Here is a 17,481-nt window from a genome sequence, read left to right as displayed (position 1 = left end):
ATACGTAACTAAAATATAATTTTCCACCATATTTAGAACTTAGGAGTTGCACTGGTTTTGTTGGTGTTTTATTGTACAAATAATGTATTTACTCTTTAATATGCCGATTTATATTTCCTATGTTTCAAATGGATATTTAAATATAACTTAAAAGAAACGAGTTCTTTTTTCTAAAAGTCAAGTGGTCATTTCTTTTTCATTAGTTTATACAGGGCTTGGTGTGTTTTTAAAATACTAGTTGTCATGATGTGACAACACAGCTCAATTTACTCATAAATGACTGGTATTGGACTAAAAATACTAAAAGCTGAAGAATTTGTGCTTATAAATAATTAATGAAAATTAAATAACATGGATAAAGCACGATTTGCAAATGATCAAAACAAATAGTTACCGGAGACCCCAAACCTCTTCTAAATTGGAGATTTTAGAATTACAGCTTGGGGCTGAAACATTGTGTTTCACTTCATTGTTAGAACATTTTTCTGAATGTGCAACATGAATTCATAAGAAGGTGTTTTAGAAGTTAAACTTGCACTTTTTCTAGACTCTTTTGTATAGTAATTTTTTAAAACCCCAGTTTCTTTCACACACGGAGAAAAAACACTAAAGAAGCAAGGGAATCACCCTTTATCAAGGGGCTGTAAAAGAATTTTTAGAAAATGAGATCTAATTTTTAAAACATTTTATGTAAGAACAAATAATTGAGCAGACAAATTTGTATGAAAATGGTACAGTACACCCACAGAAAATTCTCTCAACTTGGGGTTTTTTTTGGCATATTAATGGAAATGACTTTAGAAATGTTAACTAAGCTAGCAAATCTGTTATTATGTGCCACATTTCAAAATGTTTGTTTATATTAGTTTGATTTGTTTATATTAGTTTGATTTCCTCACAATAGTACAATAATTCTGAAATTTTACTTGTAGAAAACGTTCTAAAAGTCCACGTGGTTGGCAGTGTTTTTTGTTACAGTCCAATACCTACAAAAACAATAATAGCTTATAGTCCAAGGGCTCCGGGTAACATATTTAAAGAAAATGAGTCTTCATGGACAGTTTATTTCTGGAACAAAAATCCTTTAGATGAAGAAGTGCACTTTCTTTAAGAAATATGTCACATTAAGAAGAAACAACTTTTATATACAATATTTTCTGAAAGTGTATTTTGTGTGGGCATATCTTATTCCTTTCAGCATTCCTTTAAGCAGTAAAAAACCCCAAGCCAGAAATAATTCTTGCAAAGGGCTTAACATTCTATACCCAGAGACTTACTGAGTGTATGTGTGCATATCCTGAAATTAGGGAAAGGTTTGATTCTTGAAGCTTAAAATAGAAATGTTTTTACCATAGAATCCCACCTTCTGATTAATGCAAAACGAGCTGTTTTCTTCTTTTTGCAATTAGTGCTTTGCAGATCTTTTATAAAAATACAAATGGCCAGACTAGGTGAAACTCATTAACTGAAGAGGAGGATAAGTGTCTCCACAACTGAGAGGGAGGACTGGCGCAGGGTCTGAGTGGAACAAAGGCCCCTCAAAGTTTGGCAGAGGCCACAGCAAACCTGTTTCAAAAATGCTTACTCAGCAGATGTGATCTTTTCCTAAATGTTTTTGGGTTTTACAACAATCTAACTTATCTTTTCCAATTGAGGCACGGAAACCAAAAGCCAGAATCAAAGTTGCAGAGAGGAACGGAGGGATTGCAGGTACTTTTCTGTAATCTGTGTTGGGATGTATATTGAAGTGCTGTGTGTGCGAGAGTGTGTGCAGTTTTGAAGGACACAAGAAGGGTGTTTTGTATATGGAAGGACGGGGATGTAACCCAGTTGTCTTCTATTTAAGTCTTTGCCTAGAACTAAAACCTAATGGTCAGAACAAGTAGACTTCTATCAACACAGATGTTGTGTTCAATCTCCATTCGGCTAGTGACTGTTTACTTTCAATTTAAAGCAAATCAGAGACTCAATCCTGTTCACTAAATGCAAGCATCTTCCATAGACTTGCTTTGTTAACTGCATTGAATACTGATGATTTTAAAAGACTTTTTAGAATAAATTTGTGAGCCATAATTATATAAAGACCTATCAATTGGATTTTTAGATGTGAATTTGTGCCGAAGAGAAAATAATGCATTATGTGGTGGCAACACAAATTTCAGACACAGTTCAAAGCATGGATAATACTCCCTCACTGCTTACCATAACACTGATGTGTGGATGAAACCCTGTATGTTAATTATTTGAGTACAGTTTTTTGAAACACTATTACTTGTTATCCTGCAACCCAGTGAGACAGAGAACGATGATACATTTTTAAAAATATAAATACCCTTTCACTACTAGTGAGATTTGGTGAACATCTGGGGAAGTTTCAAAGTAGATGCCTAGACTGCGGAACTGCATTCACATCTCATCAGGAATTTGCGCTCTCCAGTAAGTATTGAGATAACTTTGTGATTTCAGGATCACTTTTGTTTTTATTATTTTTAACTTTAGAGGTAATGGAAGTTTCTGGGAGAGGTGGGTTTGGTTTTGTTTTTGCTTTAGAATGTTTACTTGCAATTGAATAAAATGCCTTTCGTTTTTTGAAATTCCATGTAACCTTCAGCAATTGTTTAGGTGACTTCTAAAAAAGTGTAACTAGGAACTAGGAACATTGCCTAAATTTAAGTTGTGCAAACTATTTTGCAGTAGTGAACAGCTGTGTTCCTATTTCATACACATCAATTAAAGCCTGTTCTCTTTTGGCCCTCATTCCATAAATAAGGCATGGAGAAACAAGCCACAGGAGGATTCTGCTTTACTGAGTGGAGGAGAAATCCATCGAAAATGGGCCGTTTGCTAGTTCATTCGTTTGGTGACTTTTTCCTGATAGGAAATAGCAGAGCAGTGGGTCACCAGGAATAGAGTCTGGCGAGATCGCAGCTCCAGGACCCTTTCGGGGTGGGCAGGAGGCGTCAGTCAGTGGGACGGAGCCAGATCGAGAAATTGGGGACTCTAAGTTGACTCTTAAGGGAATGTCCAGGTTTTAGATTTCTAAGCATAGCGAAATTCGGTTACTTTCACACTTGGAACTTAAAACGGCAGCCTCGGAAGGAAGACCATTTCTGGTATTCTACAGCTCTGCTGCTTGCAGGGAGTTGAGATGCAGCGGCAGGTTGAGAAGCTGCGGCGCCGCGTGCGGGGACGCGGACGAGGAAGGAGGGTGCGCCCAAGGGTGGAGGAAGGAGCTTTCTGCGCCCATCCTGTGCGTGCGGCCGGCTCGCTGGGCTCCCGGGAGGGCGAGCCGCGGGGTCTGCGGGCTGGGCCGGGCGGCTAGCGAGCCGCGGGGGAGACCCAGGCGCCGGGCGCGTGCCCCACGTGCACCGAGGGCCCGGCGCTTCCCGACCTCTCTGGGGGAAAGTTGAGCCAAGCACCTAGGACCTGAGCTCTGAGTAGCACGCGGGGCCCGGGCGCCGCCGCCATCCCGCCCCCGGCTGCGAGGTTGCCGCGCCCGGGCCCTTCAGTTCGGTCCAGGCGCGCCCAGCAAAGGAGTGCTGGGACCCCGGCCTCACCCGGCCTGTTCCTGGCATCCCACGTCATCGTACGAAAATTAACCTATCGCTCATTACACCCAATTTGCCTTTGTAACGCTAAATGGCAATCTAATACCAGTTTGTAGACGGCTTTGTACATTAACATACATTACCCCAATTGATCTTTAAAGGGAAGACAACTGCTCATTACGGGCCCTTAGCCCCAGAGTAGTCAGGCTGTTTCCAGGTTCTAAGATTTTTGTTTAATAGGAGACCCTGAAAAAATGTGCCGTTTAAAGAGAATATAATTGCGTACAAGAACTACTTAAAATTGGCCCAACTAATTCTTTACATCACAATTTGGGAGATATTTACAGCTTTAAACATTAAAGCTCTAAAAAGCATTTTGCTTATTGAAATGGACAGGGCATTTTCCTGGAAGATTCAAACGCGGAACCAAGTTGGAAAGAGATGAAGACTAAGGATGGAGAGAAAGAGGCAAGGGTGAGGTCACGGAGCAGGGCCTGAAGCCGGCTCAGCGAGGGAACACCTGCCAGTTCTGCAGAGGAAATCTGCCGTCATCAGTTTCTCCATCAGGCCTTTCACTCAGATGTCTTCCAAACAGTGCTTTAAACATTCAGTCAAAAACTGAGTTAGTCTCAGGACAGCTTAAAACTAAGCCAAAACTAAAGGTATGAGAATATAAGGAGTGGAATTGTGGGTTTTGACTATGAACTATCAACAGTAAAACATTTATAAGCTCCTTTGGAATATGCAATGCTTTACTAAGATGGCTATCTACATTTTTAATATTTGGGAGATAAACTTACAGAGAAATTTAATAGAAGGCATTATCACTTGAATGTTGAGCGAAGGCAATTATGTAAGGGTTGGGTTGGTAATTCCTGATGGAGAGACTCTTTGTCTCAACAATAAAGGATCCTGCTCTGGTCACCCATCATTAGCAATGAACTCAATAGCTACAAAATACCTTCCTATTCAAGGTTGAGGTGAGATTTTTTTTCCCACAGACTAAGTTTAACAAGTGTGCTTCAGTTGAATATTAAAGCAAAAATATCCTAAGTCAGGAGGTCAAAGAGAAACTGTACTTCACAATCTTGGGCTAGGAGGGAAAAACTGAAACAAAGCAATAGTCTTTGTATGTGTGTCTAAATATGTTTTGGCAATCAAATGAAAATGCATATGTAAGTGCTGTATGTGAACTCCAAACACACATTTAAGCAATTTATAGTGTACTTAGTAGCAAGGAAAAACATGAGTACAAATTGCAATCTAATGACATACAAGAAATATGCTAAGGAGCATAGACTATTTGGCCATTAATTAAAATTGTCAACTTGAAGATTTAAAACAAGTCCTTAAAATTGGAGAAGTCTACATTAAATTTGTAAAAATGTAATTTATCTCACAAAGATTTTTGAGTTAGCCAGATCAGTCACTGACATAATACAACAAAGTTAAAGCTTTTGTTATGTCTTGCTGACCCTGTCTTTTAAAATCTGCTTCTTCATTGACTTCTTTGTCCTTTGGTTTGGACATCTGATTATAGAAATAGTTTTCTGCAAAAGTTAGTTTTAAAAAACCATGCTTGGTCAAGATTTTCGAAGTTGAAATACTGCAAAATAACAAGAACACAAAACAGTTTTAAAAGTTTAACTTTATTTTTTTACTAAAGTCCAGAAATTTCTGTAAGACAAGTACATTAATGAAATGTTTCCAAAGAAATACTGAACAATATATACTCTAGTTTGCTGAGGGTTCCAGCTCAAGAGTTCAAACCTAATTCTTGTGCAATAAAAATCAGCATGGATCTTAGATGATCTAGAATACACTGTGTTTTGAAATCCACAGCTGGTTTCATTTTTAACCATTATGAAAAACCAGTACTCCTATTCCATCAAATGTGTTTTATAAGCAATAATAAATTCAGATCCACTGTATTATGCAACATACATCTTTGGAAAGCAACATAAACAGTGAGATCAGATCAGTAGAAATATACACAGTTAAAAGAAATACACAAAGTACTGTAGTTTTATTAAAAACTACTACTTGAGAAAGAAATCTTTCCACAAATAGCATAAAACTGTAGAATGATGAAAGGATTTGGGAAAGCTTTACAAAAGCTTAATTCCAATTGTATCTTCCTGAGGGTGGTGGCAAAGGGTATTTCCTTCCTTCTCTGGGATATCCCTGAAAATAAACAAAAGAAAGAGTTTATTTTCTGGACCGATACTCCTGCAAGTCAGTTAATTTTAAACCTCTATGGAAAAACACATCATAAGGAAACTGAGTATGTGTTAAAGGTACAGCAATGGAAAGGCCCCATAAAAGGTGCTTTGATCCAGAGCTTTAATACAAACTTGTTGCAAAGTTGGAGGTTAGCACAAATGCTATTACTGAAAAATAAACCAAAAAACCTTAACAATCACAAATGCACACAAATGAACTAGAGTTAAGTGTTTTGTGTAAACAACATGTACAGACAGTGGTTCTCAATTTTCCCACTGTCCTAGCAGTAGTAATTCAAGTCACTCTGTGGTAAGATGCCCACATCAATTTAGACTTATTACACAAGGAAAGTAACTTTGGTTTAACCAAGGCAAGAGCCTGCTAAGTCAGTTAAGGCCAAATGAGCAATTGATTTTAGGGATTTTTTATTTAGCAACAAGTAGTAGAGCATTAAATGATATATTAAGGTTATTACACAATCCATTAGTCATGACCTTTATAACATATCCTCGTATGTTTGCAAATAACATTTCTGTATAACAAAAGATAAACCTGACACCTCTTCATTATAAGTCCTTTTCTAGGCCTCTAGGGTTTTGAAATGGAACCCACTCCCACCTCATTTTGCCACCCAGAGAGCACTTCAGTACTTGAAACATGAACATATGCAGACTCAAGGCCAGAATGCAGGCTAAGGCCTTGTTTGGTCACATAAAACTTCACTAAAAATACAATGAAGTAATGACTCTATGTTTTTAACAACAAACTTCTGCAATTTAATAGTGCTTCAACAATTGTGATTTAATAAAAAGTATCTCCCTGGAAAAGAGACTGAGAAAGAAGAAATGTTATTTTCAAAGTCCTAAAAGAATAATAAATTTACCAATTAGTTTATATCTTCTAAGTAAATAAGAATTTTACCTCCTGTAACAGCAGAGAGTTCCTTTAAAAGGAAGATCTCCAAAGGAGAGAGGAAAATGGAGAACTGGGGTCAGCAGTCTAGGCAGCCAGCTCCCAGTTCTCCTGCCCAACTGTGTGGGGTTTTCAGGGTTTCAGTTCCTGACTTGGAAAATGAGGTGACTAGACTACACATTCTCCAAGGTTTCTTCCAGTTACAAATACGACCTCACTTCAAAAATGCTCATCACTGAAACGGCCGAGTGCCATGCCATCTAACCATAGTAACATAAAGAGCCTTAGTTCACTGATACGATATTTAGAGGTCCTGGGCTGAAAGAATTCAAAGCAAAATTCGATAAACTGATTTAAATAAACCATAACAAAATCCTCTCAGAAGACATTAACTATTTGCAATTAAGGTGATTATCTTCTTGTAAGGTGGAGATACTTGTAAGAATACATAAAAAATATATACAAAATATGTTCCTTAGCTGTGAGAAGAGAGGTCTTACTAATTAATATGTGAAGCACTGCAAAAGGCCTGGAAGCAACACCAGGTAAGCAATTTAAAAACCACTTCACATCACTGCAGGTGCCAAAGTCCATACACATTACTCTGAATCATAGCATTCCAATCTTGTTCTCTAGTAAGGATTCCATTAAGAGCATGTAAATACTGGCCAGGGTGTCAAATTGCTGGAGGAAATTATGTCAAATAGACCTCAGTCTTAAATGCTGCTAAAACTGGATACTGTAAAGAGAAGGACATGAAGCTCACATATACTAAATTTGTCTACGAATTATGATATTCATTCAGTGATACAGCTGCTTACATTGAGAAGAAAAATATGTGGAAGATTATCAAGCAGAGATTTCTTTTATGAGGAGGGATATCAGATGAATCAAGACAGGAGACTTCTAAAATGACAACATTTTAAAATGACTTCTAAAAGACAACAGCTGAAAAAGCAGACTTACTTTCCAGCTTCTAGAAAATCATCACCCATTAAGAGGGATCTAGGTTCTATTAAAGAACAATATCCTTAAAGGAAAAACAATGTGTTTTGGTGACTGACTATATTTGGACTAATTATCACTGACTGCTATGATTTAAAGGGCTTTTGGGTTAGAAATTCTTTGGCATCTTCAAGGTATATAACCTATTTAGTGAAGCAGGTACTCAACCCATATACATTTTTAATGACAGACCCAAGTTTAGCCAAGCTACTCTAAGCTACTCTATCAGTGTCTTCTCCAGAAATGTTGGTAAGAAAATATGGAGTCCTGTGAGGCTTGTTGAAATATAAAGTAAGCAGTATGCTTTTCATCCCACAACCCATTTACCTGTCTCCCTCCACGATCATCTCGTCTGGGTGGATACCCACCAGGCCCAGCTAGCATCTGGTACTGGTTTGGCTGGAAGGCTGCATTCTGGGTTTGCAGCATCCGGTTCCATGGGAGCAGAGGTTCAGCCCCAACGCCTCTGTAGGAAAGTACCAGTTTTACATCAGAAGCCACGCCTATTATACAGCACAAAGCCTAAAATCGGCAGGTATCATCTCCAAATGTTAATACAATCCAATTTACCTGGATTTATCATATGGGATACAGAGTATCAGAATGACCTTTGTGTCCCTTATATCCAGTATAATCTAACATGTTTCATGAAGCATCAGCATTTATTACAATGGATGTTTAAACTCAACTGAGAAGTTCTGACTTTTAAAAATTATTTTGTTCATTTTCAATTGGGAAATTTCCTTTTTAGTCACTTAAAGATGTAGACCCAAGATCACCAAGATGGCTACATTTAAGATGCTATCTAAAGAGTAAACATGTATAAGACAGGAGAATGAGGCTTTATTTTCAAAAATGTCCAGACTCGTTCTTGGATCCATTCTTTCTACTTAATTGCAGGTTGCAAATGAATTCTTACTGCTGAGTATTTTGAATCCAGGGTAGGAGACTTGGCTGTTTTTTCCCATCCATTATTCTGTTCAATATGTCAGAAGGTCTGATTGGGAGGAAACCTTTTCAAGTTCTATTGATGCAGCTTTCAATTGACCACGGTGACCTAGCAACATGAGCACTAATTGGCATGGGCTGACTGGCATTTGGTGTACAGTTTACATGGGAACACAGATTCAACGGCTATTATAACCCAGTTTGCTGTCCCAGATTACTAGTCGAAAGAAATGTTTTAATTGTGTTCAAGTGCCTATTTTAACTTTGCAGATGCAAAGCAACAGGTATAATGTACTAAATCATAACTTAATTAAAAACTGTCACATAAACAATGTAGCAAGGATATACCTTCTAAAGGCAATCACCATTTAAGACTTTACTTTCTCCTTAAGGCACTTTCCATAACTTCCATTTTATGGAAGGCACTACAAAGAATAAACAGAGGCAAATGCTCCAGTATATTTGAACATCAGAAGCTTTGGGGCCGCTGACCATGTTAGGAGGAATTCAATAAAACTTTAAATTCACTGAAGTGCTAACTAGCTGGTAATCAGTTATAACCATATCAGCATAAGAATTTCACTTCCGAGGTCTTAGGGGAAAAAAGCCTGGCGCTGGGCTCATTGGGTAAAGCATTCTTCTCACAGCTATTCAAGCCTGAATCCATCCTCTCTACCCCCACTCTCCTCCCTTCACTTGGAGCTTGCCTTCTTTTTATTAAAACAACACCAGAGATAATTATTTTTGTGTGATGGCTCGAAGAGATGAACTGCTCTCTAAAGAACTCTAGAAAGGCTAAAGTTTTTCTTTATAGTTGGTGGCTGAAACCAGAGCTCTAGTAACAATGTGTTATAAGTAATTCAGAATACAATTAAAGATAAGTTTTTATCTCAAAGAAAATGCATATGGCTAGGGCTTTTAATTATTTTTCAGGATAATTACTAGCACAAATATATTTTAGCAAGAATGCCTCCATCTGTTTTGCAAGAACAGCTCCGTGTGCAGAGAGAGGAATGGTCTCTTCCAGTCTCTGCAGGAGTGAAGGGCTAAACTAAGGTTTGTGCTGTAACCAGTCTCCTCAAAACTGGGCCAATTAATGCAAAACCCACGGGCTAAAAATACAATTCACATCTTAACTGTGATCAGTTTTTCTTTTGAGTCTTACAATAATAAAATTCAATTGAGTTTTAGGAAGATCTGCTGGCATAAATAATATACATTATAAATGCAATTCAAAACTATTTTATGTTCCAAAAACAGGTTAAGAACAAAGCCACAGTTTAAAAATGCAAAGTTCTTTTTGTTTGAATTGATCACTTATAATGTTTTTGACAAAGATAATTTTTATGAAAAAAATCATCAATAATTAAAATTAAACAGAAGAACAAAGCAAGGATGTCATGTACTACCCTCTTCTGACTTTTATGACAGAAAGGCCTTTATTTTCAACGTTTATCATATGTCTAGACTAATTATATACTTTGCAAATACTTACAAAACTAAAAATTTGCCTAGGAAATTATGTTTTAAAATCTGGGATGGAAGCACAGAAACTGACATATCCTAAATTCTAAAAATTAGCAATTAGGCCAGGCACAGTAACTCAGCCTGTAATCCCAGCACTTCAGGAGGCTGAGGCAGGCAGATCACTTCAGCCCAGGAGTTTGAGACCAGCCTAGGCAACATGGCAAAACCCTGTCTCTACTAAAAATACAAAAATCAGCCAGGCATGGTGGTGTGGGAGCCTGTAGTCCCAGCTACTTGGAAGGCTGAGGCATCAGAATCACTTTAACCTGGACGGCAGAAGCTGCAGTGAGCCAAGATCATGACATTACACTCCAGCCTGGGTGACAGAGACCTTGTCTCAATCAATCAATCAATAAAAGAAGTTAATAAATAAGGCAACTTATTTGAGCCATTTGGCATCATAGATGGCAACAATATTCTTAAGTTTCCAAATTGTTTTGGAAAGTTACTGGAGATGTGAACTACTACCAATTTGAATATTTTAAATGTATACATATGGTAAAATCGGAGTTTTAAAAGATTTTTCATGATTGAGCTTAACACCCATAGGTAAAAAACTAAATGGCTGCCTTGCAAATGACTGAAAAAGAGGCCTCCATTGACAAGAAGAACCCAAACAATGTGGCAGAACTCAAGTGACAAAGGGAACTCCAACGCTGGGTATCTATTAATTCTAAGCTGTGTCTGTGTTGGGAGGATGTTCCTGTTGTATTAAATCTACTGGATATATGGATTATACATACCATCTTAAAGTAGGAAATTATTCAAGAAATGCAATGTAATAAAAAAAAGACACTCAAAATTCTCTTAATAGGATTCTCAACAAACACTCAGAAGAATAGTGTCGTGGAAACATACTGAACTAAGAACTGGTAAAACCTGGTTCTGGAACAAAATGGTATATTTCTTAAATGTCTGTGATGTAAGACTTTTATGATGGAACTCTATTATGCTCACATTTACCTTTTGCTTTCAGGCATAATTTTAAGTATCTGACTAAAACTAAACCAAAAAACATTCCCACAAAACTTGTCACTAACCTGCTGGGTTCACAAAGTCAGAATAATACTAGTACTTGGCTAGGGTAGAATAAGAACAAAACCTGATGGACAGCACGGCAAGGGAAGGGACAATGACGATGATCTTAGGAAAACTTTTAATGTGAACAGAGGGGAGGAAAGCTGTTGGGGCCTTAGAAGTGGAAACAGATCCTTTACTTCCTTTGAAGTCCCTACGTCTTTATATTATGCTCAGAGTAAATATTCTGGTAAGTTTTGTTCCAGTGAAAAGTTTCTTGGTAAAGAATGGCACAAAAGAGTGACCTTAGGTAAGCTGCTGAACAACTTCTCTGTGCCTCACTTTCTTCATTTGCAAAAATGTAAAAATAACAGCATCTATTTCAATGCATTGCTAGGAGGAATAAATGAAATCATTCTTATTAAAGGATGTTAATACAGTGTTAACACTTTGTAAGCAGACAAACATTTGCCATTATTAGTATGGAAAGTGAGCAATAAGATAGGGAAACCAAGTATATAATTTAGGAAAAATTTACCCCTTAATTTCTGCTTAAAATTGGTGGTACTGAGGAAAATGAAACAGCACATACTGTGTGCTTTCAGAACATATACTAAAATCAAAATATTAATACACACATTGCTAGTCGTATTACATTTAATGAGACTTGCACTAAAAGTTGATACTATTAGTAAACATCAAATAACATGATTCCTTTTATCCTCTTGAAGATAACAATGAAATGAAGTTCTGGAGTCTCTAAAGAGTTATAAAGTTTTCTTAAAAGGGAAGCTGCATTTAGAACCCCATTTATAAAAACAGTATTCATTTCAGATGTGAACAGATTAGAGACTGTTAACATGGCAGAGGAGAAGAGAATAAAACAGATTAAAACTGGGAAGGCAAAAAAGAAAGCCTTATTATGATGGGGCTTAATTTGTTTTTGCATTTACTGATGTTGGCAAAACTATCATGAAATGATGCATCTTAAAGCTGAACTTTAAAAATTATTCTACAGATGTTAATTATTCATAACATGCCTAGTTGTCTTGTCATAGAGTCCATCTGACTTAGTAGCACACAACTTATCAATGAAGGAATACATGTTAAACATCCCTTGTTATTAAACCATGTCACATTCTTCCTAGTCCATGGTACTTATTAGACTGCAGATCCCATAATCCTCTTCTGAGTCCCTTCTGCGTTTAATTCAGTTCAGTCTTAAGTAGTTAAAGAAACTGTCTTCAGTGGCAACTAATAACTACTGACCTACAGTGACACTGCCCTACAATAGGCTTGTCAGCCCTGAAAAAGTTGTACCAAAGAAGCTGATTAGGACTTCAAGAGGTCTGTAGCAAGAATCAATGGTTGGTCTGTACTAACACTGCATTGCCCGCACAGAAATGATAAAAGTGGAACACCATTAGTTATGCCTCATTAAGCTGCACAACCCTTCTAAAAAGAAATTTGTTTAGCCTGACCAAAACCTAATACAGTTTTAAGCTGTGTTGCATTTTTCAGGGCATCTCAAAAGCATCAATAAAATAAAGGCCAAAAACCAAGAAAAGTAAGGAAGTATATTAAACATGAGTCTTTTAATTCAAAGTATTAGCTATATATTTTCCTAAAGGATAGGCACAAGGGAAATTGTTTTTTGTGGGAAAAAGTACATTTCAAACCACGGAGGTTTTAGCTTCCATAAAACCCATAAACCCCAAATGCTGGTGTCAGAAAGTATTTAAAAGTCCTGTCTACTTTAATATTACCTGTCAAACCTTTGCTGCTGGAAAAGGGGAGGAGGACCTCGCCAGGAATCCTGGGGCCTCATATCTGAAAAAGAAACAGGAAAGGGTTAAGAAGATTTTAAAAGTAACCAATATTCAACTACCCAATATTTTATAATTAAAAGTTCTTGAAAAAAATCTGAGAAAGACTGTAAACCAAATAAACTAGTATCATAATAACACACACCACAAATGTAAAAAGGTAAGTAACTAACAAGGTCAGCAAATTTTTTGTTTTATTATTTTTCCTTTGATAACAAAATAGGTTTAGTAACCCCTGGCCACTAAACTCACATAATCGTGTGGTGTGTGTGTGTGTGTGTGTGTGTGTATGTGTGTGTAAGTAAAGACACATATATTACACAGTTTTTACATTTATATTTTAAATGCTGTGCAAAAGGAAAGGTTTAGTTCTTTTCCATAAATAGAATTAATACAAACTGAATGAATAGTATCTACAACAGAAATCCTGAAATTTTCCTTCTGAAGGCATAAATTGCTACCATTAACATTAAGCAGAGCACACACAATCTCTCCAACACAAACCAAGAAAACACGTTAATGAAGGGACCACCCACTTCTCCATCTTTTCTGATAGTTTTCTTGTAACACAAAGCTGAACTAGCAACATCATCTAACTAGAAGAAACAATTAAATGGCTCCTGCTCTTCCACATAAACTGAGGGATATGGGATGAAAGAAACATCTGGGCCTGTCTATATCAACGAACCACAGCTTGCAGTCACTTCACCTTCAGCGGGGTCTGCTGTGACCTAATTAAAACTGCTGGTTCCAGAAGTTGTCTAATGAGTTCACCATGTGAGGACAGTAACTTCCTCTAGACTCCCGAGACCAAGGACAACAACGCTTACCATAATGTATTCAGGCTCACATTTTAATAGAAACACAAACTAGAAAAATGCTTTTCAAAATTACTTAAAGAAGAGTTGAAAGCTTATCTCTGGTTAGAAACCAAAAATATATATGGTTTTTACTTAAGAAAGAGAGAGAAAGAAAAAAGTAGAATCGTGCTTTAAAAGTCCCATAACAAAGAACATGGAATCAATAAAATGTCTAGCCGCTCACAATGATTCTAGCTCATAACTGGCAGCCTCAGCCCTGGGCTTCCTTCCCATCTCGACATGCTGAGAAGGCCAGACTGAAGAAAGTTTTCTTTATGTGGGCAAACTACCTGAAGGAGGGCAGCCATCTGCAGCTGCCACAGCCCACTCCCACCTCAGTCCATGGCCAGCTGGAAAAGCTTCTGCAGCCATACCCATGGGTGCCAAACCCACCTCTCAGAAAGGTGCAGGAAGCCCTTCACCAGCTGTCACTTCCAGGCAGATTCCCATTGTTATTAAAAGGTGGTATCTTTAGTCAATTGGAATTAAGTTCCTTTTTTATCTCTTAAAAACCAAACTACTAGCAGTCAAACCGAGTAACAATGTGGAGGATGCTGACTACCACACACTCCACAGAAAGCAGAGGAAGACAGTTCCCCACCCTAGGCCCAGAGTAAGTTCTGAGTCATTACTACAGACTATACACTATCAGAAAATCAATTTTCTGAAGAGATAAAAGTAAAAAGTTCTTACAATAATAGCAATCATTTCATTTGTATGGTTTATTTCTATGGGAAAACTTAAGATACATTTACATATATGACTTTCAATGAGTTACCATGTGTGAAAAAGTAATCTACTGAAAGTAAAATCAATGTCTGAGCCACTTTTTCAGCTCATGTACAAAATTAGTTTAGTGAGAATCAGTTAAAATGTTCCCAGAAGTATTTCATTTTAGTGCCCTTATATATACAAAATTTGCAAAAGTCAAAAGAAATACAGCAAATATTCATCCGGACCCCTCTACTTCATATCCCCTGGAATCACTGCGGTTACCCTGGAAACATATCCTTTTTTACCATTAGGACTTAATTCCATATTGTGCTTGCCTGGTGTCTTTTTATGTATGGTATAATCGCAGGATACACATTCTCCATGGTACTTACGAAAGCTTCCACAGTGGCTCCCTAATAAATTTAAAATTGAATGAAGACAATACAAAGATACAGCTACATTAAGAGAAACCTTCAGAAACAATCTAATGTTTTAAGAAAAATAAAGGCGGGAAAAAACCTTGTATATTTTATCCTAGAAACTGTGCTAATGGAGATGAAGCCATCGCCACCTATAATATATATTCATTAGACTCAAACATGCTGTTCTTAGATTAAGCACAGCAGTATTTCTAAGTAGAACTAGAATGTAAAGTTTACTAAGTGTAAATGCTTTTTTTGGAGGAGAAAATAATTGTCTAACCTATACACCTAGAAGTGTCTTAAAAAACAGCAAACATTCCTAATATATCACTTCTAGTGTGCCAGGTGCCTCTCTATTTTCCATTTTCTATCTCTCACCTCCAGGACAATTTTTTTTTTCCATATAAACTCAGCACATACAAAAATTACAGTTTTTTGTTAAAACCTAAGCAAATTTTCCAAAACTTTCAATAAACTCTGATGCAACTGTTAAAATACTCCTTGTTTTCAATCCAAAAAGAAAAAAGGCGCAAAGAAATACTTCAAGGCTATTTTCAACCAAATTTCTTTATATGGCTCTTAGTAACATATATAACCTGGAAGTATTCATAAAGCAGAAATATTTCCTGGCTGATCTGTAATGAAGTAGATGGTAAAACAAACTTATTATCATTCATTTGTATGGCTCTAACAGAAGATCCATTCGAGAGGAAGAAAAAAAATTCTGAGATGGTGAATTGCACTTTAGAAGGTACAGGCGAGAGTGGAAAAATGACAATTAATTTTTTCCTTTGGTCTTTAAAAATTTATCCCTTTTCTAGAGCTCTAAGGCCACGTAAACCAAGCTTCGCCAATAGCTTCTCAAGTGACAATTTACCTAATCAGCATGGCAATCACAGAAAAGATTCCATGTTTACTGATTGCACTAGTCAAAAATCACTTTTCAACGTGGCTAATTGACAAGTTTACAGACTAAAATGAAGAGAAGTCACATTTAAGGTTCTCTGGGCTACAGAAACCAAATGCTTTATTCAGACTGAGTACTCAGGGCTACACTCGATTCCAACAAGTTATCAGTACTCAGACAATTACTCATCAGCCAAAACTGACACATCAAAGACAAATCAAACACCAACAATAAGAAATACCTACAGCAGACACTTGACAGTTGTCAGTTTGACCAAATGGCCCTTCTTGAGTGCAATTTCATACTACACAAAGAAAATGATTATGATACTAAAAATATTTTAGACTGAATAAATGGTTTAGAACTCAATCTTACTAAAACAAGCTATTTGACTAAATTTTAAAGTTCAAAATTCTATAAAAGGAAAGATGATCTTTTATCACTTAATACTTTCACAGTGCTTATTATGTACAAGGTACTATTTTAAGTGCTTAGCTACTTAAATTCATTTAGTCTGGTTATTTTGTCAGATAAATATTCTTATCCTCTGTACTATTTTCAAAATGAGGAAACTGGGACAATGTCCAAACCTGTCAGAGGTCACACAACTATTAAGGGTCAGAGTGAGGCCAGGGGCTATGTTCTCGTAACCACTCTCTACTACACTGTGCAATCTCAAAGCTTCACATACATTTATGCTGTCGGTTGAGATGGCACTTCATTTTAATTTATTTCAGAAGACGCAGAGGAGAACCACCCATGATTTTGTGCTTCTTAATCAGGAGGCTCAGAAACTTACAGTTTCAACAGGACTGGATGGGGGGTTTAACAACTACTCTCAACATCTTAAAGGTTTACAACTGACATTATTACTCATATCCAATTAGGATAGGAAAGAAAAATAACACATATTTTAGTTGTAAGCATCTAGGCAAATACAGGATTTATAGGGAGAAAATAAGAAAACATCTTGGCTAAAACACTGGAATCTCTGCTCTGTTTAAAAGGATAATACTACCCCTCAAAATCTGGCACTTAAAATGTAAAGAGAAGGGATCAGATAAAAATCAGTATCAGCGGTTCCTGAAGCGCAAACCAAAACCCAACATCACTCCAAAGAGAACAGCCAGTCTGTCAAGGGACAGAAAGAGCAGAGAGGTGCTCTCGAAGCCGTGACAGCCTGGGTGAAACGAACCAGGTCCCCTTCCTGGCCAAGCCTACCTCCCTAGGGACAGAAAGGAAGCGACAGAGAGATGTGGCGCTTAGATTCACTCTACAATCCCGTCCATCCAAGTCCAAATCATCTTAAGAATGCTTTTCCTTGCCCTCTCTCTCCCTTTTGTGTTTTTCTTCCTCTTATAGCTAGATGTGGATGAATGGATGAAAGATTGATACATAGGTGAAGACTGGTTCTACACAAATATTGAATCTAGAAGTAACGAGATCACAAAATAAATATGTCAGAAGTCTTAATGACAGTAAACTAAAAGAAAAAAAAAACAACACAGGCCAGACGTGGTGGCTCACGCCTGTAATCCCAACACTTTGGGAGGCTGAGGCCGGCAGATCACT

At 37.1% G+C, this 17,481-nt stretch overlaps 1 protein-coding gene across 4 annotated transcripts in view; it reads right to left on the bottom strand.

Moving 5' to 3' along the window:
* Positions 1-5,178: 5,178 nt before the first annotated feature.
* XRN2 (5'-3' exoribonuclease 2) overlaps positions 5,179-17,481 on the bottom strand; it is an 85,809-nt gene continuing 73,506 nt past the window's right edge. For 3 of the 4 annotated variants that reach the window (XM_054541497.2, XM_054541496.2, XM_024238535.3), the window contains 3 exons: positions 12,947-13,010; positions 8,016-8,154; positions 5,179-5,732 (listed from right to left, as the gene is read on the bottom strand). In XM_054541497.2, coding sequence (XP_054397472.1) covers positions 5,667-5,732; positions 8,016-8,154; positions 12,947-13,010 — 269 coding nt within the window. In that variant the 3' untranslated portion in view covers positions 5,179-5,666. 4 annotated transcript variants of the gene reach the window in all.

This window comes from Pongo abelii, chromosome 21 (assembly GCF_028885655.2).
Source record: "Pongo abelii isolate AG06213 chromosome 21, NHGRI_mPonAbe1-v2.0_pri, whole genome shotgun sequence".
NCBI classification, from domain to species: Eukaryota; Metazoa; Chordata; class Mammalia; order Primates; family Hominidae; genus Pongo; species Pongo abelii.
This window is presented reverse-complemented; position numbering and strand designations above follow the sequence as displayed.